Raw genomic sequence first — 21447 nt, 5'->3', positions numbered from 1 at the left:
GGGGGAGTTGTTGGGTGAGGAGAGGGACGGAATGGTGAGGTAGTGATAGGTGACCGCAGGGATAGGGTATGGCCTGGTTGGTTGATGGGAGGAATGAATCCAGTTGGTGATTGAAAGGAAGGATCAGTCAGCAGAATGGAAGGGGGGAGGAGGGGCTGGAAAGGGAGTTGGAGGATGGGAGAGAGGTTATTTGAAATTTGGCAACTCGGTGTTGAGTCCTACAGGCTGTAGGCAGCCCAGGCAGAAGATCAGGTGTTGTTCTCCAGGTGGCGGTCTGGATTCGCTGTGGCAATGGAGGAGGCCGAGGACAGTCATGTCGGAGATGTAGTGGGAAAGGGAATTAAAATGGAAAGTGACTGGGATATCAGGTCGGCTGAGATACTTCACAAAACGTGTCCTTAGTTTATATTTGGCCTCACCGATGATGAGAAGACTGTATCAGGAGCACCGGATACTGAAAAACTAGGTTAGAGGAGAGTCAGGTGAACCTCTGTCTCACCTGGAAGGATTGTTTGGGGCACTGGATGCAGGTGAGAGGGATGCTGTGCCCACACGTTCTGATTCTTTAACGGTGGTAGGGGAAGGTACCAGGGATTTTGGGGGGGGTTCGATGGGGAGAGTGGCACGAACATGGGATTGGTGAAGGGAACTGTCCTTGTGGAAGGCAGAGGGGGATACGGAGGGGAAGATGTTCTTAGTGATGGGTCTAGTTGGAGTTGGCAGAAGTGCTTAAGGATGATGCATTGGATGTGGAGACTGGTGAGGTGGTAGATGAGGGGACCCTGTCTTTATTGTGCTTTGGGGTGAGGGGAGTTTAGAGCAGTGGAGCAGGGAATGGAGGAGTTGTGGTGGAGGGTTGTCTGGAAGATGGGGAAAAGCATGTTGTTCAAAATAGGTGGACATCTGGGATGCTTGGGAGTGGAATGTCTCCTCATCCGATAGCAATGTTACTCTGTCAGCTAGATTTACTTTCAAAAGTAGCTTCATTTACACAAGCAACAGTTTTTGAATTTATTCAGAATGCTGGTGATGTCCCAAGACGTACATTTTTTTCCAGTGTTTGGAAATCCTTATGGGCTATTATTAATCAATGCCGTTAATTTGCTAAACAAAAATGTCACCTTTTTTACCAATTTGTTCAGAAAGAAATCAGACTGAAATGAAGTTGAATTCATGTTTCATCTTTTTAACGTATTAGGGCCAGCTGTATCTACTGGTGACAGACCAGGGCTTTCTGACAGAGGAGAAGGTGGTCTGGGAGAGTTTACACAATGTGGACGGAGATGGCAATTTCTGTGACTCTGAATTTCACCTGAGACCTCCATCTGACCCAGAAACTGTGTACAAAGGACAGCAGGATCAAATAGATCAGGTAAACTAAAGAACAGCAATGTCTATTACTAGCTAATTTGACTACACATGATTAATGATGCAGCATTTTGATCTTCGTACTTAACATTGAGGAAAAGCAAAGGAAATGGTCACAAAGTTGAAGGAAAATCTCTCTCACTGGGGAGCCGAAGATGTGTTTGATAAAAATTGTCTTGAAATAAAACAAAGGTAGCAGGATAACGGGGATGAGGCAAAGGTTCCAAACTACCAGAGTATTCTAGCTGACTGGCCAGTGGTGCAGTTGAAGTGAAGGTGAACCTTATTGGAAAAGGCATGTGCAAGATTTGAAGCTGAAGGAGATAACTGAACAAAGTGTTTTACTGGTTTTACTGAAACTTTAGCTTCTATCATAGAGGTGTACAGCACAAAAACAAATCATTCAGTCCAAATCGTTCATATCCTATAGTAATCTGGTCCCATTTGCCAACACTTGGCCCAAACCCCTCCAGACCTTTTCTATTCATTTACCCATCCAGACATCTTTTAAATGTTGTAATTGTACCAGCCTCCACAACTTCCTTTGGCAGCTCATTCCATACATGCACCACCCTCTGTGTGTTCCTTTTTAAATATTTCCCTTCTCACCTTTAACTTATGCCCTCTAGTTTTGGGCTTGCCCACCCCAGGAAAAAGACCTTGTCTGTTTATCATATCCATGCTGCTCGTAATTTCATAAACCTCTATAAGGTCACCCCGCAGCCTCCAACGTTCCAGGGAAAACAACTCCAGCCTATTCAGCCTCTCCCTATAGCTCAAACCTTCCAACTCTGGCAACATCCTTGTAAATCTTTTTTGAACTCTTTAATGTTTCACAAAATCCTTCCAATAAGAGGGAGACCAGAATTGCACTCAACATTTCAAAAGTGGTCTCACCACTACCCTGTACAGCCTCAGCATGACCTTCCAACACCTGTACTCAATACTCTGACCAATAAAGAAAAGCATACCAAATGCCGCCTTCACTATTCTACCCCCCTTCAACTCCACTTTCAATGAACTATGAATCTGCACTCCAAGATCTCTTTGTTCAGCAACACTCCCCAAGACTTTACCATTAAATGTATTAGTGATTTGCATTAGTCACTGGGGACTCCATAGTTAGGAGGACAGATCGGAGGTTCTGTGGGAACAAGAGGGTCTCACAGTTGGTGTGCTGCCTCATAAGTGCCAGGGTTCGTGATGTCTCTGATAGTGTTTTCGGGATCCTTTCAGGGGAGGGGGAGTAGCCCCAAATCGTGATCCACGTAGGCACCAATGACATAGGTAGGAAAAGGGGTTGGGATTTAAGGCAGAATTTCAGGGAGCTAGGGCGGGAGCTTAAAGCTAGAACAAACAGAGTTGTTATCTCTGTATTGTTGCCCGTTACACGTGCGAGTGAGGAGAAGAATAGGGAGACAGGGAAGTTGAACGTGTGGCTACAGGGATGGTGCAGGAGGGAGGGTTTTGGATTCCTGGATAATTGGGGCCCTTTCTGAAGTAGGTGGGACCTCTACAAACAGGATGGTCATCACCTGAACCAGAGCAGTACCAGTATCCTGGAGGTAAAATTTGATCATGCTCTTTGGGTAGGTTTAAATTAATTTAGCAGGGGGGTGGGAACCTAAATTATTGTTTGAGTATAGAGGAGGTTGAGAGTAGGGAGATCTGAAATAAGGTTTCAGGGTTGCAAGAGGGCACAGCAGCAAAAGGTTGGTTTGAGGTATGTCCATTTCAATGCCAGAACATCCAGAATAAGGTGGGTAAACTTGCAGCATGGGTTGGTACCTGGAATTTTGATGCTGTGGCCATTTCAGAGACATGGGTAGAGCAGGGACAGGAATGTTGTTGCAGGTTCCTAGATTTAGATGTTTGACTAAGAATAAAGAAGATGGTAAAAGTGTTAGAGGTGTGGTATTTGGCAGTCAAGGACAGTGTTATGGCTGCAGAGAGGACATTTGATGACTCATTCACTGAGGTAGTATGGGCTGAGATTGGAAACTGGAAAGGAGAGGTCACCCTGTTGGGAATTTTCTATCGGCCTCCAAATAGTTCCAGAGATGTAGGGGAAAGCATAACAAAGATGATTCTGGATCAGAGCGGAATTGACAGGGTAATTGTTATGGGGGATTTCAACTTTCCAAATATTGACTGGGAATACTATTGCTCAAGTACTTTAGATGGGTCAGTTTTTGTCCAATGTGTGCAGGAGGGTTTCCTGACATAGTATGTAGACAGGCCGACAAGGGGCGAGGCCACATTAGATTTAATGCTGAGTATTGGACCCGGCCAGATGTTTCATTTGGAGTTCGGTGAGTACTTGGTGATAGTGACCACAATTAGTTATGTTTACTTTAGCAATGGAAAGGGATAGGCATACACTGGAGGGCAAGAGCTACAGCTGGGGGAAAGGTAATTATGATATGATTAGACAAGATTTAGGATGCATAGGATGAGGAGGGAAACTGCGGGAATGGGCAGAATAGAAATGTGGAGCTTATTCAAGGAACAGCTATTATGTGTCCTTGATAAGTGCGTAACTGTCAGACAAGGAGGAAGTTGTCGAGCGCAGGAGCTGTGGTTTACTAAAGAAGTTGAATCTCTTGTCAAGAGGAAGAAGGCAGCTCACATTAGAATGAGATGTGAAGGCTCAGTTCGGGTGCTTGAAAAGACTTAAAGAGAGAGCTAAGCTGAGCGAGGAGGAGACATGAGAAGTCGTTGAGGGAAAACCCTCAAGCTTTCTATAAGGGATAAAAGAATGACAAGAGTAAGATTAGAGCTGATCAAGGACAGTAGTGGAAGTTGTGCGTGGATTCAGAGGAGATAGGAGAGGTGCTAATTGAATATTTTTCATCAGTATTTACATTGTCTTTTTCCAATGTTGTTGAGGGAAATAGTGAGAAACAGGCTACTTGATGAGATGGGATTGAGGTTCATAAGGAGGGGGTGTTAACAATTCTGGAAAGTGTGAAAATAGACAAATACCCTGGGCCAAGTGAGATTTGTCCTAGGATTCTCTGGGAAGCTAAGGAAGAGATTGCAGAGCCTTTGGCTTTGATCTTTATGTTGTCATTGTCTACAGGAATTGTACCAGAAGATTGGAGGAGAGCAAATGTTGCCCTCTTGTTCAAGAAGGGGAGTAGAGACAACCCTGGTAATTATAGACCGGTGAGCCTTGCTTCGGTTGTGGGCAAAGTGTTGGAAAAGTTATAAGAGATGGGATTTGTAATCATCTCAAAAGGAATAAGTTGATTTGGGATGGTCAGTACGGTTTTTTGAAGGATAGGTCATGCCTCACAAACCTTAATTAATTATTTGAGAAGGTGACCAAACAGGTGGATGAGGGTAAAGCCATTAATGTATATGGATTTGAGTAATATTCAGTAATTTGATAAAGTTCTCCATGGTAGGCTACTGCACAAAATACGAAGGCATGGGATTGAGGGTGATTTAGCGATCTGGATCAGATTGGCGAGCTGAAAGAAGACAGATGGTGGTTGATGGGAAATGTTCATCTTGGAGTTCAGTTGTTAGTGGTGTACTGCAATGACCTCTTTTGGTCCACTGCTGTTTGTCATTTTTGTAAACAACTTGGATGAGGGCATAGAATGATAGGTTAGTAAATTTGTGGATGACACTAAGGTCAGTGGAGTTGTGGATAGTGCCGAAAGGTGTTTAGGGGGACATAGATAAGCTGCCGAGCTGAGCTGAGAGGTGGCAAATTGAGTTTAATGCAGAAAAGTGTGAGGTGATTCACTTTGGAAGGAGTAACAGGAATGCAGAGCACTGGGAGAATAGTCAGATTCTTGGCAGTGCAGATGTGCAGAGAGATCTGTGTCCATGTACATAGATCCCTCAAAGTTGCTGCCCAGGTTGATAGGGTTGTTAGTTTTCATTATTAGACGGATCGAGTTTCGGAACCACGAGGCCATGCAGCTGTATAAAACTCTGATGCAGCTGGACTTGGAGTATTGCGTGCAGTTCTGGTCACCACATTATAGGAAGGATTGGAAGCTTTGGAAACGGTCCACAGGACATTTACTAGGATGTTGCCTGGTAAGGATGGAAGATGATGTGCGGGTTAGGTGAATTGGCCATGTTAAATTGTCCATAGTGTTAGGTGCGTTAGTCAGAGGGAAATTGGTCTGAGTGGGTTACTCTTTGGAGGATCAGTGTGGACTGGTTGGGCCGAGGGGCCGGTTTCCACACTAGGGAATCTAATCTAATCTTGTGAGGCAAGGCTGACTGACTTGAGGCTGTTTTTGTTAGAGAGAAGGAGGTTGAGAGGTGACTTAATGGAGACATATAAGATAATCAGAGGGTTAGTTTGGGTGGACAGTGAGAGCCTTTTTCCTAGGATGGTGATGGCTAGCACGAGGGGACATAGCTTTAAATTGAGGGGTGCTGGATATAGGTTAGATGTCAGAGGTAGTTTTTTGATTTAGAGTGTAGTAGGGGCATGGAATGCACTGCCTGCAACAATAGTGACCCACCAACTTTACGGATAGGCATATTGACAAGAATGGAATTGGTTAGGTAAGTTAGATGAGCTTCAGATTGGTTCCACAGGTCGGTGCGACACCAAGGGCCGAAGTGCCTGTACTGTCCTGTAATGTTCTCGTCCTCCCCTGACTTGCCTTTCCAAAATGCAGGACCTCACATTATCTAAATTAAACTCAGTCAATTGGCCCATCTGATCAAGGTCCTGTCATATTAACCTTGTGAACAAGTCTACCACGAGGAACCTTGTCAAACATGTTGCTGAGGTCCATATAGATCATGTCCACCGCTTTGCCCTCATCAATCCTCTTCATTACTTCAGAAAACTCAATCAAGTTTGTGCAGATGGAAAATCACATCTCACTATCGGTTGACTATCCCTAATCAGTCTTTGCCTTTCCAAATGCATGTAAATTCTGTCCTTCAGGATTTCCTCCAACAATTTGCCCAACACCGACATCAGGTTCACCAGTCTATAGTTTCTGCACCATTAAATTTCTGACATCTCTTATCCTGCAGGTTAGTGATGAGTGCGCTGAGATTTGTGTTTGTTGCAAAATTGCTTTTGACGTGTTAATGTACAAATAGATGTGATTGTGTTTCCTGTCCTTGGAAATATTCCAGTCTTATTTTTATACAGAGCCTTTCTTGAATTTAGTATCCTACAATCCTATCAGTAAAATGTGTACATGTGCCATTTTTATAATAGAATTGAGAATGCTATTTGGCAATATCCAGAAAATAAAACTAACTTTAAAAGCAGCTGGAGTGAAAGATGAGTACCATGTGTAGAATTTTCCACCATATAGAGTAAATGAGATGATGAGTAATGGAGGCAAGTTGTGTGCATGGGAGAACGAGATAAAAGGATTTATTGGTAAATTTCAGTAAGGAAAATCTAAGGAAGCTGGCGAGGAATCTAAGCATCAATCACTTTGGTGAAATTGTGTTCCTGTGCTCTTGAGTTAAAAGGTTTTTGTTGAACTGCTTGTAGACCTGAAACATAGCGTGGTAATAGCATTGCTCTGATCAATCGTGCAGCATTGAGGTGGTACACCGCCACCATAAGAATTGATCACAAAGAGGTCTTGATATAATAAAAACAGAAATCAGTACAGCTCTAATGCAACTTGAGTACATTTAACTAAATGTCCTTCAGGCACATTATTCATGTGACGTTGGATACTTACATTGTGGAGCTATTTTGATGTACCACCATTCAACTTTGTGGCTTAGAGCTGTCACCACACATGCACAAACAACTTCTGTCATAATTCTACAGCTTGAATCCTGATTTTTAGTTCTACCACAAAGAGATAGCTGATAAACTGAGAGAGAAAAAAACGTTAGGTAGGGTGAGAAGGAACATGTTTGTAAATGATTTGGTTGTGCTCAGATGTACACAGGAACAGAGGGTGTAGGAGGAGGAGGCTCATGCTTTGAAACTGTTAAGCTTATTGTTGAATCCTGAAGTTTGCAAAGTACTGAGACCATTTTCAACTATTCACATTTCTCGTTAGCATTTCTCTCTCTTGGCTTATCAGCTATCTCTCTGTTTGTCTATCCTCTCTCTCTCTTTGGGCTCTGTCTGTATGCACTCTATTCACTCTTTTCATCAACCCCATCATCAGTATAATTGTCACCCGTTGCCAGCTATCTTTGGTTCTGAAGAAGGGTCACCGGGCGTTAAACGTTAACACCGTTTAAAGATGCTGCAAGACCAGGTGTTCCTCCGATGTTCTGTCTTTATTTTGACATTTATTATGTCGTACTCAAATTGATTAAATAATAAGATTAACAGCTTTAATGTAAGATTCCCAGTCAAAATTTTCAATTTAAAAACTCCATTAATGCAAAGGAGATCCAAGGAAATGTTCTAGAAGAGTACTTGCAGCAACCCACTGTACATCGTAGGGATACTGATGTGATTTGATTTTGTGCATGTGTGTGGTGCTCTATCTTAGTGAAATTGCCCACCATGCCTTGGAGGAATTAATTTGACAACTGGTACCTTCAGTTTTTGCATTTAATGATTACCGAAATTCCAGCCTGATCATGCTGTGGTTTTATAAGTAGTAACCATCTGAATATTTCAGCACATCCAGAACCATTGTGCCCATTCAGCTAATTGAATAAAGCTTAAACTTGAAAAGGATTCTGATTGAAGTATAAGACCTGTGTTAATGAGAAAACTGTACAAATGAAAGCATTCTCAAATTCTTGTGCTATTGTATTTTAACATTAACAGGTGACTTTGAAATCATGTAAAATATCCAATGTACAAAAATTCTTCCAAGTTTTGAAAATTTTATGTCAAGTTTTATCTTCTCACTCGAACTGTACATGCATTTCAAGGGTAATGACTGATCCCTCATCTAGGGATTTCCTGATTGGACGTTATTTCTTCTCTCAGGACTATCTGATGGCCTTGTCCTTACAGCAGGAGCAGCAAAGCCAGGACTTATCCTGGGAGCAGATTCCTGAAGGAATTAGTGATCTGGAACTAGCAAAAAAACTGCAGGAAGAAGAAGACAGACGAGCATCCCAGTTCTATCATGAACAGGAACAGGCAGCTGCAGCTCAAAGCCAGGTAATGAAATGTTACCAAATGGAAAGCAGTTTGACATTGAATGCTTTGGACAACTTTGAACAATTCTGGTCCACTTAAGGAAGGATATTGTTGCTCTTGTATGATTGCATAGGTAAGCAGCAAACTTGACTCCATAAAATTTCTCAACGTTTTGCGAAGGATTAAGGAAATCAGGTTTATTTCTTCAAAAAGACGTTTTGTTTGAACTTGAAGATTATGAAGTTAGTTAGATATTGGTGCGGACAATTATTCAAGGAGGTGAAGCGTTTAAAAAAAAAACAAACCAAAATTTAAAATATGTGAATGTATAAGGAGGAATGTTGATGAAATTGTCAGCCCAAAATTGTGTGTCTCGGAACAAATTATTGGAAAAAAAATCTTGATTCACATTCTAAGGATCAAAAGACTTGAAGATAAAAACAGGGCAGGTCAGCAAGCTTGCAGCATGCATCAGTAATAACTTTTTTGCCTCTTCTATCAAGCCCTTAAGTAATCCATCATGATTCTGCATTGGCTGAGTGATGGAGGATTACACAAAGTATTTCAAGGTTGTTTACTTTAGCTATTTGTAAACAAACCACTTGGTGATATACAACAAAACTTGACTTTTGATTTTGCATCTCTTCAGAATCGGTGTTTGTATAACCATTCGTGTTGAGAGTAGGGCTTCTGCATTGGAAAGTGCAGGGTTGTGCTGAATTCTTCAGAGTACTAATGCATACCATGGTGATTGTCATCAACTTCTGAGAAAATTGCTTTTTAATTTTTAAACTTTTTCAATGTTGCAGACTGATGACTTGTTTTGATATTTCACAGGATTATAACCTAATTAAAATGCGTATTTCTTCTCAGAAACTAAAGTGTCAGACTTTATATAATTTCATTAAAACAGATTGAAAAAGACCTCTGAAACATACCAATGCCACTTCGACAGAGGGTAGCCTGCTTACCTACTCTGAATTCAACTCTCTCTCAACCTTCTGATGGAAGTTTCTGCATCACCTTTCCTCGTAAAGTTAACCAAATGACTTCAAACTATCTAACCATCTCCACATCTCTCCATTTGATCCTGCCCAGTCAATACTATGGATCATTGTGCTTAACAGAACAATTAGATGATTTATTTTATGCTTCACTCTCGTTTGATAACCTTTGGTCCTATTTCCAACTAGCTTTTAATCTAACTTGTTTTTTGACGGAATTAATCAAACGAGGGCTAAATATTCTTCTAATCTTTTGTCTTAATGCAAAGGAAAAGGTAAATTAAGTGGAAGATAATCTTGCAGCCTTTTACACATGCAGAGCTTTGACCAAAATATAAAAGTTATGGAGCACAGAGGAAGTGAACTACATCACCTGAAAGTATTGTGGAATACACAGCCAAGTGCTGAAAAGCTAGATAATCAAGCATAATTTTGCAGAACATGTTTTACAATAAATTGCAATTGATTCACAATGTGCATTATTCTAAGTAAGTATAGGAAATCCTCAAAATGAAAGTTCTAACTGACCTATTACAGGAATATTAGCTTTCTTTCTTTTACTCCTCCCAGTCATCTGCAGGAACACTTATTGTGCTAGAGATGTCTTAGATACTTGTTCCAAGCACCTCTGTGCACACTCCCCAGACATATTCTGAAAGGATTGTGGGATCTCATTGTGGGATCCCTGTGTAGATCATCCATTTTAATTGGCTCACATCATGTAATGGCTGCCGTTGAAGAAATATCGTTATTTTAAGAATTATTTTTAACTACTTCTTTTCTCTTGGAAAGTCATTTTGATCACTGGGTTCTCCATAATTATCATGCACAACACAGTTATCTGTCAAGTAGCAACATTCTTTCAATGAAACAAAATCAATGTTGGACAAACTCCGATCTGGTAGCATCTGTGGAGTTAACATCTTCAGGATGCTTTCATGGGTGGAAGATCTGTTTTCCAAGAAGTGCAAAACGTATGGTGTAGAAGCTTGAAAGCTCAGCTACAGTAGCAGTTAGACCCTGCTTTTGTAGATTCAGGTGCAGTGTTGTCCTAAAATTACTGTTCCTCTTCATCATTTAGTTGTTGTGATTTAAAACTTACGCTGTACATGTTCCTCTAAAATTCCAGGAAGGTCAACAATCACAGGCAGCAACTGCTAGCAAACAACCTGCGGGCACTGAACGGAAACAGCGTAAGGAAACAAAGGAAAAAGAGAAGGACAAATGCATTCTCTTGTGATGGAGGTTGGAGTTTACCAGGAACTAAGTGCATAACCCTTTAAAGATGATATGCCGCCTGTGCCTGATCCCGAATTGTTCACACTTTGAGAAGCGAAGGGATGACTTCTTTAATACAGTCGGCCAAACTTTGTTCAATGTTGCACAATGCACTATATTCACAATGGAGTTTCTATGGCATTGATTGATGCAGTTACATTTCATTTGACATAAATCATTGTTCAAAACATACAAGAAGCACCTTTATGTGTTAACAGTGAAATCACAATGCTTGTTTTCAATATCACTAAATTAATTAATGCAATCAGCTAATAAGCTATCTCGGCTAATACTGCCTCAATTTTATTACAGGACAATGGCAGTTTCATGGTATGTTTAGTTTTAATGCTCACAATAAGTGACAATAGCTAGATTTTTATTTTAGCTTTCATTAAGTGCTACTAGAACTGATCAGCCCAGTGAATTACAGAAAACAAAGACAAAACAAATAAAAATGGTCTTTCATGCAATGGCTTGTTTAAGATATGCTGACACAAATTTTGATAGGATATACATGGAGAAGTTGAACAATATTTTGTCCAATTGAGTTATTTTTCCATGAGCTGGTTTTATTTTGAGCCATATTAATCTGAAGGAATATAAGAAGACAGATTAACATTTAATAGTGGTATCTCTTGCTTCAAGTTTTCTTTTAACTGAATGAATGTGCTTTTTGTTTTGAAGGAATTTAAATTTTTTTCAAAAAAATCACTTGTGGAAATGTGTGAAAGCAGTGATAAGGAATGTAAGATATCTGCAAGTTAGTAAACAAAATCATGAGTGAATATACTCTGTATTTTCACTAAGATAGTGTTTTAACTTGACAATAAAATTGTAAGCTTATTAATGAGATGTGGAAGGCCCAAAACATGGTTGAAACCTTGTGTTCCGCACAATGTTTTTCGACCAGCACAATACATGAACAGCAGCATTCTTTCCAATAACAGATTAATGCCTTCAAAATTATTTGGTCAAATATTAGTCAAGCCCATTGGCAGTAGCTAAGTTAGGTTTCTAAATGGGACCAATATCCAAATGATGAAATTATAACATGATGATAGAAACATAACTTTATTCCTTGCGGTATGTATGATACATTTAATATGATGGTAAGATGTTGTGCATGTATTGTTCGTTGGGACATGGCTGCTGGAACATGCAAACACTAAATTGTTGATGGTTAAGTTTGAAGGAATACTGTCTGAAAGTTCATTTTTATACTGTTGAGGTTGGCTTAGATTATGATCATCCTTCTAATAATGTAGCTGTTTTTGTGGATTTTAATACATGGACCAGTTTATTTGAATACCTCTAAAAGGGCACCCTCAGTTAAGAGTGCTTGAAGCAGTTTTACATAAAGAGGAGACATGTTGCAACCCTTTGGTAACTGAGAGGGGGGAAAAAATAAAAACATTAAACCTGTTTACTTAGACATAAATATTTATTCATTATGAAATCATTTTAAATTATTTCGAGGTGGGCAACCCAAGCATTTTTTAAAATGGTTTTTGAAGGAATCGTGTTGCACTTAGAAATTTCCTTTCATTAGGAAGTTCTTTACCTAGAATAGGTATAGTGAACAAGATTGTTTGAGGGAATTGCTTTGATTGTTTGAGGGAATTGCTTTGAATTGCCTGGCTGTGTTGTGGATTAGCTGACATCTGTAATGCATGATAACTTTATAGGTCCTGCAGTAACTGTTCACCCATTCTATTGTAAACTTGTATTTGCCTCATTAAAATATATTGATATTAAAAGCACCAGAAAATCAAATATGTATAGATCTAATTATTTGCAGTCCTAGACTAGCATTTCCACGCTAGGTTTTGATGTAAATTTTTCAAGAACAGATATTAAATACCTAAACCAGACTGGTACTGAAAGTGCTGTACAACTGCCCACCAATAATAACCTCTTAAGAGTCCATTGTAAAATTGGGTAACTGTGTTAAAAATTTAGAATCTGTAACAGAATTGCAGTGGTCTTGCAGTGGAGACTAAGGTGAGAGTATTGTGTAGCAAGTGCAACTCTGCTTACGGGTATATGCAGTACCTTAAATAATAATCCAATATGTGCAATTGACTTTTTAATATTTTTAATGCTCTGCATAAAGACAGCTAAGAACTATGCTAAATGTCACCTCCTGGACCAAATGTACTTTAAATATCATTTTGTTCTGTGTTTGCTCATTTATAGGGAATGGTTACAATTAAGCAATTCTGCAAAGCAAACTTTGTGAATCTTATTCAAATACTGGGTCTGAATGCTCTTGCTGAAAGTTGGTGCAAGAAAGCTCAAAATTGACCAAACCTTTTCATTTCTGAGGAAGCTAGATGTTGCCATTTCAAGTAATACATAAAAACACTGACAACATTTTAACCATGTCAACCTCATTTTCTTGGAGATTTAATCTCTTACAGCACCTATGGTTCAAGGGTTATGTCATTTTTCTATCACAATAATGCACATTAAAGTTAGCAACATCGTGTGTGTATTTGACTATCAATAGTAATGGAAAAGCCAAGTGTAGAACAGTGTTACTTTCAGTAGCTTTTGTACTTTTCAGTTCATTTCAGGGTCTTTGAGACTTATCTTTTATCAAAATACTTGTAAATTTTTTTTAAATACACATTGTGAAAGATATGTTTCAAGTCTGCTCTATGTAATTTCATGTAAGTTTCTTCTGGATTACAGCTACCATAACAACTTGTTTTTTGTATGCTTGTATTCTTGCAAGTCCAGCACTTTTAGGAGTGATTTTCCTTTCGGTAGTTTTTGATTACTAAACATTAAATTCCATTTGTTTTGTGACCAAACCTCTATGTAGCATACTGCCATGAGATGTTATATACTTGTTGGTGTGGATTATGTGAGTTTTGACAATCTCCTGTCTGTCTTTAAGTGGCACAAAAAAACCTTAATTGGCACTTGGCACATTAAGAAGAATTGCAAAGAGAAACTTTCTATGGAACGGAGACTTTGTTATTCATATTTTTGGTGTTAACTGAAGGTTGAGAATATAGCTAATTCTTCTTTTCTGCATCTTGTTACCCCATCCAGTTTGGAAAAATTCGAAGACAGCAGTACATGGTGCCATCATAATTCTCAAGTTCCACTTTAGTGGGTAAATCTAGAATGTTACATTTTATGCTTTGTATGTACTTTGTTTATTTGCAATATACTAAGTTATCTTCTGAACATCCTGGAGGAGCAATTGAGGAATATTTTGGTAATGGAATTTCTAGGTTTTTGAAATCTTAAAGTAGGAAGCACATCACGTTTGCAAACAGGAAAAATAACAATGAAAATGTTTAACACATTAATACTGACATGGAACAAATGAGATAACATAGTAGTTTGGGGATTTGGGTGTCAAAGTTGTTCAAAATCACTGCCCACATTATAATTGTAGAGTTATTGATGTTTACACCTTAAAACTGACAAATAAATCTATTAGCCCATATCTCATTACAGAGCTTTTTACTGTGTGTTGGCATAGATTGAGCACGAAATGCTAAGCAGTGAGTGATATCCGAATAGTCTCTTGTAAATTTGTGCAAGAAATTTTAGGAAATGGTATACTGTGACCAAATCAGCTTTTCCAGCTGAACTGTACACCCATTAGTGCCTAGAAAACCATCAAAAAAAGTAAAATGTGGCTTTATTTGCAGTTTTACAAGTGAAACATTACTGGAATCATGTTACATTGGAGCATTCAACTTTGGTCAAATGTCTTTAATTTATTTCGTACCAGTTAGTGCAAAGACTTCTGTTGTTGCAGAAGGCTGTTAAAATTGGTAAAACATTAAACTAAAATAAAAACACATTTCTTGCAATGATATTTGTGTTTGGAATTATTTTAATATAACTACCTATTTTTGAACAATTTCAGCTATTTATGACTTTAATGTATTAAGTATTTTGAAGTGTTTCAAATAAGCATGAGATAGAATTAATATGGAGCCGAAGTTTTGTATTTAATGGCTTAATACTTTGAGGCTCATGAGTATGAGGCTGTTACTATGGATTTTTTAAAAAAAAAACCTGAAATCAGTTTTCTGGTTTCATGTCCTATGGTGGTTTTTTAAAAAAAATATATATACACTTTGGCCTAAAGAATTCTTTATCTTCCAGTTCTGCCCTTTGCATTGAATTGGCAGCACATCATTCTGAATTTGGGACAATAAACATGCTTGTCAATTTTCCAATCATTATTTTCCTCAATTCCAGATTATATAATGTTCTGCTACTCTCACTGTCTCCTCCAATTTCCTTGAAACACTTCCACGAATTAATCCTCATGTTAAAGACAGGAAACAGTCACAGGTTTGAGCTGTAAAACTCTTTTCCTCCTTGCTACACCTTTCATAGAAAGTCAGCAAAATTGGAAGTTATAAAAATGCCAATCTTTAAGAATCAGTGTTCAAAATATTTGTTCTGCTTTTTAAGAAGAATGGAGCAAATGGGATGGATAGTTTCTATGTACATTTTTCTGCCTAGGGAATGGGATCAATGAGCACTGCTGGAGAGTTCTGCACTTTGCATCTCTCTTGCAACATTGCTGGCAAGACCTGAATTTGGCCATTGCTTCGTAACAATGAATGGACTGGTTTGCTCAGCCAATTTAGTATGCAGTTTAGAGTCAACCACGATGTTGTGGATCTAGATTGGCACGTAGAGACACCCCAACTAGGATAGCAGATTTACTTCTCTCAAGGTCATCAGTAAACCAATTGTTTCGGAATGCCAGTTTGCTCACTGAGCTGGAAGGTTCATTTTCAGACATTATCACCATTTCAGATAATGTCATCAGTGAACCTTCGGCGAAGCACTGGTGGTATGGCCTGCTTTTTATTTGTGTTTAGGGTTCCTTGGCTAGGTGATGTCATTTCCTATTCATTTACTCAGGGGTGGTAAATGGGATCTAAGTCAGTGTTTTCCTGTGGACACAGGTTTGAAGTTCCCCATTGGCTATTCATTCTGCTGTGACATCTAGGAATGGCAGTTTATTGTTGTTTTCCTCCTCTTTAGTGAATTTTATGGCAGAAAGGGTATTGGTGGTCTTGAAGGTTTTCCTGAATTAGTTTTGTTTCGTGATGACAAAGGTGTCATCCACGTAGGTGGTTAGTAGTACTGTTTGTTCGAGTTTCTGCATTACTGCCTCTGCGAAGAGCCCTGATATGGGCGATCCCATGGGTGTTCCGTTAGTTTTGTTGTTGAAGGTGAAGTGGATGGTAAGGCATAGATCCACTAGCTTGACAATATTGTCCTTGCTGAAGAAGTTGGTGGTGTTTGGTGTATGTGTCTTTGGTTCTTCTAATAATGTAGTCAGTGTTTCCTTGGCCAGGTTAATGTTGATGGATGTGAATAGGAATGCTACGGCAAGGGAGACCATTATTTCATCCTCTTCTATCTTGGTGTCTTTGGTCTTCAAGGGTTCTTGGGTGGAGTGTTCGAGTGGTGTGAGTCTTCTACTAAGTGTTAGTCTTTGGTGTAGCAGCTTGGTTAATCTATAAGTTGGTGTACCAGGTAGCGAGACTACATAACCCAGAGAACCGTGGTGTGTTGGATCAGTTAAGTTTCACTTTTGGGAAGTCGCTCTTATTTTTCTCGAGATTTCTGATTCTCTAGTTATGGGGTTGGGTTTGTCGTCATTTGTTGCTATCTGCAAGCAGTGTTCACTTTGGATTGTAGTCTCTTATTTAAAATGGCTTGAGTGTCTTTTGTCCGCAGGTAGGATGACAACACGTTTAGTTTTTAATCCTAATACTTTCCTTTCTTGTATATTTCCTTCCTCTTTCCTGCTTAATGTTGGTGCGACTGTCTGATGGTTTGCTGGATTTCTTCTGTGAGTGCGTTGTCTGTGTCGTTTCTAATGCTCCGAAATCTTTCTTGTCCGCATTCTGGAAGTTGTAACTTAATGCTCTTACTAAGACGGTTGGCACTCCAACCAGACCTCTATCAACAAACACATTGACTTGGATCCCATTTACCAGCCACTGAGAAAAAGAACAGGAAATTACACCACCAACCCAAGGAAACCTAAACACAAAAAAAGGGCCATACCACCAGTGCTTCACTGGAGGCTCACTGATAATGTTACCTAGTACAGTGACAAAACGTCTAAAAAGAACCTTCCAGCTCAGTGAACAAACTTACAACCAGAACCTCAACCTGAGCTACAACTCTTAAAACCAAATGGTATTTTATCTGATATCTTTATGCCCTAGTAGTGACAAACCTTTAGTTCCCAGGGTGGGATTGGAATCTAGGTCCCAAAGCACAAGTCTGGACTGGTAATATATATGTCCAGTGACATGACCATTACATGACTATCTTTCCTCATCAGCCATATCTGGAGCAATACTAGAAATTAATTTGTGAGAGATACTGGTATACTGGCCTCCTTCAATCATTTCCCCTTAGATCCTGAAAGGTCTGCTTACAAAATAAAACTCTGAAAAATGGAGCAGGTTATTGGGCTCAGGTTTGTCTATTCTGAACCACCCTCCTTTGGCTCAGCCTTTGCCCTTAGTTCTTTTGTTTGCAGAGGAGTTCCATTTAAGTCTGGTTGAACTGATGTTGAATGGAAGAATGTGGTGCTGGAAAAGCACAGCCAAAAGGTAATTAAATCCAAGGAAGGGATGTGATTACGTGATGAATTTTCCTAATATCACTGAAATAAATTACTGTTGCTGTTGGACTATACAAAGAGTCTGGAACACATTTAAGTCTGAATACTTGGAACTATTGCCAGCCACTTGTACTTTGTACAGAAAATCCATTTTGAACTAAATTGGTTTGTTAGTGAGAATAGAATATTTTAACTTTGAATGCTGTTGGCACAGTAATACAGTTTTAAAATTAGAATACACTCAGTTGGACTGAGATAACGATCTCAAATGCATTTGAGTGATCTGCAGATATTTTCAACTGTTTAAATATTTTGACCAATTTTTCACTTTAAGTTGATATCACGTCAATTTACTTTGAGCTGTGCACTGAAAGCAAGCCTATCGTTCAATAAATTTACTTTCTTTCCATCTAATCTTAACATATCCTCCCTTTGATCCCAATTGTTATGCCAAGATTGACAAGTTTGGTTTGAACCAGTCCTTCCTATAGCTCACAAAAATACTTCTAATTGAATATGACCTAATTATTAAGTGCTTCATCTACATATTGCAATTCATGAACATAAGCAATCTTAAAAGAATACTGTATGCATAGAATAAGAATGCATTACCGAAAGTTAAAGCTCAGTCTTTTAAAAGTTGACGTTTGATAGCTAGCTGGGGGGGGGGGGGGAAATCACCATTGTGGAGAAATAAGCCTCCTCACCCTTGTCCTCAGAGATCCATCTGTTCGTTGTCAACCACCAAGACATTGTAATTACAAAGTCCCTTGTGGATGAAATTCTCCATTGTGAGATAGTAACACTGTGGGTAATTGGGACTTCAAACAGATTTAGCAATTTGAAATTGTGCCACCATGAGACACTGGGACTCAGCAGCAGACCTGTATTCCTTTTAATTTACCCCCTTCCTTTCCTGGTAGTCATACTGAAGACAACATTATCAGTGCCAGTGGGCAAGTTGTTCCCATATTATGTACAACACAAGTATTTTTGCCTTTATGCCTTGGCTAAGAGAGTTTAGGGACAGGGAAATTATGCTCTAACTGTATTAAATGTTAATTAGACCACAGTTGAAGTAGTGTGGGTTCTGGCTTCCACATTCCAGTAATCATATCCCTCAGATTTAGCAATACATAAATTAGAATAATTTGTCACTTTTTCTGTAAAAATACAAGTGAAAAACGTTACTCCGGCATTGGTTGAAGAGTTTATCATTAATACCATCCATCCAATCCACCTTATTTTTCTGGGAACAGACGACGGGGAGATGAAATTAGGAGGAGACAGGAAGAAAGATTTCCCCTTGGGAGCATCAATGACAGAGTATAGATTTATTATTTACAGCCCCACCCAAAAAAAAAAACAGCTGACAGTAAAGGAAGAGCTCATCATTGCTGTCAAACAGCAACTAGTCAACATATGTTCAAAAATTCTTTTGGTCTCTGTCAAGGCCACTCAACCCTGACATGCTTCAAGTCTTAATCCAACTTTTGCCTAAAATGCTGAACTTGCAGTAAGCGCAGTGGTGCTGACAACCAAGCAGTATATCCAAATATGGTATGAAACATCTGAAGCAAAGTTCAAATTTAAGTGAAGATTTGTAGCTCAGGTGCTGGTTGCCATAGTTGTGGATATGTTCACTTAATTGGGAATTTGGTTTGCAGACATTTTGTCCACTTTCTAAGGGACATCCTCATTGCTGTGGAGCCTCCTGTGAACTGACAGTACAGCAGTGCTTCACAGGGGGCTCTATAGCACTGAGGATGTCCCCTAGAAAGGGACAAAATGTCTGCAAACCAAATTTCCAGCTGGTAAACAGTGAGAATGACAGAAGGAAAGTCCCTGTTGGAGTCAGACCGAGCAAAGGATGGCTACGAGATGAATCAACTTAGAGGACATCAAGGTCATGTATAAAGGCCAACCTATTCAACTGCTTTAGCAACTACTTTCCTTCTATCAGAATACTCACTAGTGATTGTGCCATATTGTGTATTCTCAATTCCTCAGCACTGAAACAAGCTATGTCATATGCATCAGACATGGAAACATTCAAGCTGAGGTTGATAAGTTAGCAGTAACAGTGTTACCATCTATATCAGACAATATCCACCTACCCTTGATCCCCAGCAACATTATCTTGGTTGAATGCCCTAACATTCTTGATTAGCCCATCTATTGTCACACTCATCTAACCCCTCAAAGCCTGTCCTCTACTGGTGAGGCAGAAGTCAGGAATTTTGACAGAATACACTTCACTTGCTTGGCACTCCTTCAACACTCAACACAATGCACAGTCGCAGCAAAGAGTGAAATGCATATCATGTAATGTTGGCTGCAACTTACACACGTTCCTTTGATAGCACCTCAAACCTGTGAACATCAAACATAGGAACACTATCACTTTCAAGTTCCCCTCAAAAGGTACACACCATCCTTTTCTGGATATATCCCTTCACTGCCTGTGGGTCAAAAATTCTGGAACTCCTTTATACAGCAGTTAGATTCATATTTCAGTCACTGAAAAACACAGTATGTTCTATGGCAATTAGGGATAGCCGATAAATGTCTGCTTTGCCTGAAATATGTCCCATGAATATGAAAAGTTCCTCCAATCCCTTGCACTGAAGGCAAACGTGCATTTCACCACCAAAAGTACTTGCTATCACAGCATATTAACTTTATTTCTTCTACTAATACACCCAAGTATCCTCAAAGACTTAACATTTAAATAAAATTCTTTGCTGGTCTTGCAATCAAAATGAATAATTCTATTGCCCCTCATTATACTCCTACCCACTGGTAACCACTCCTCTAACCTGTTTAAACTTCTTCACAGTTGTGCCCTCCTCACAACACATCACTATCTATATTAATAAATGCAGATGCATTAGTGAACAACTAAAACCCCTGCACTAAATCTTGGCTTCAAGTTTCTTGTTTACAACTGGAGTGTCATTTTCAACATTTGATTTCATTTTTGTGATTTTCCACGAAAGAGAATCTTCCACATCACATTTATCCATTTGACTGGCCCGTCTGTATGGACAGAAAATCCCCTGCAACTGTTGTGTTTTGTTAAAAGGTACAATAATTTTTTGTTTAAATGTTCTGCCCACTGCCCACCCAAATGATTTTTAGTGGGCCTATAAACTACTCACTCGTGCTCTCTGACCTTTGACTTTACCAATCTCCACCCACATTGACTTCCTTAGTGAGAGCCAAGATCACCACCTATTTCTGTCCCCACATCACTTTTGTTACCAAGGCTACCCCATTTGTTTCTGCCTGACGAAATTTGGGATGGAGTGTGATAAAGGGTTTGTTTTTTCTAATTGCATACTAATATTTCCTTTATTTGACAGATTAAGGAAATTTCTCTCGCACAAAAATGCTACATTCCCACTAACCAGCAATTACAACTTCTGGATTACTTTTCTACTTAACCTCTAATCATCAGAAGGATAAGAATAACCTGAAAGGAACAGAATGCCAGTTCTCCAAGTCCATAACATTCTGCCTTGGATGTACATTGAAGTACTGTGAGGATTGGAGCTCATCAGGATGGTTCACCACTGCCTACACTACTATGATCAATAAACAAAGTAAAATGTGTTATTTCAACCAATTCCTTGCTCATGTTTGATTCATTAATTCTATTCTATCAACAAGGCTTCTTGTGTTTGGAGATGTTTATATAACCACTTCCACATATTCAAATGCTATATCATAATGATCTGGAATAATTTTTTGGATAATCACCGAAATTGCTTAATGGAACTTAAGTTCCATCATATAGACAAATGCCAACTGTTTTAACAAATATTTCAAATTAAAAAAACATAACTGGAAAAATTCTGGAACTACTTTTATCTGTGTGTACCTACAGCAGATGGATTACAAGAGTTCAAGGTAGCCACTCATCACTATCTCCTGGAGCAATTAGGGGTGGGCAACAAATGTTGGCCTTGCTGGCAATGCTCAATTCCTCAGCAATTAAAAAGACCGCTTGTAACTCAAATTAGCGAGACAGCAAGTCAGTAACATCAACATGAGAATGTGAATCAAGAAAAGTAACATCCGACTCCAAAAAA

At 39.1% G+C, this 21447-nt stretch overlaps 1 protein-coding gene across 2 annotated transcripts in view; it reads left to right on the top strand.

Moving 5' to 3' along the window:
• The window catches only part of mindy2 (MINDY lysine 48 deubiquitinase 2), a 59407-nt gene extending 46915 nt beyond the window's left edge, over positions 1-12492 (top strand). Inside the window, exons 7-9 of one of the 2 annotated variants that reach the window (XM_060852962.1) lie at positions 1199-1372; positions 8309-8458; positions 10571-12492. In XM_060852962.1, coding sequence (XP_060708945.1) covers positions 1199-1372; positions 8309-8458; positions 10571-10681 — 435 coding nt within the window. In that variant the 3' untranslated portion in view covers positions 10682-12492. Of the gene's footprint in view, positions 1-1198; positions 1373-8281; positions 8459-10570 lie in introns of both variants that reach the window. The other variant, XM_060852961.1, reaches the window with a different exon arrangement.
• Positions 12493-21447: the final 8955 nt, after the last annotated feature.

Source organism: Hemiscyllium ocellatum, chromosome 39 (assembly GCF_020745735.1).
Source record: "Hemiscyllium ocellatum isolate sHemOce1 chromosome 39, sHemOce1.pat.X.cur, whole genome shotgun sequence".
Lineage (NCBI taxonomy): Eukaryota > Metazoa > Chordata > Chondrichthyes > Orectolobiformes > Hemiscylliidae > Hemiscyllium > Hemiscyllium ocellatum.
This window is presented reverse-complemented; position numbering and strand designations above follow the sequence as displayed.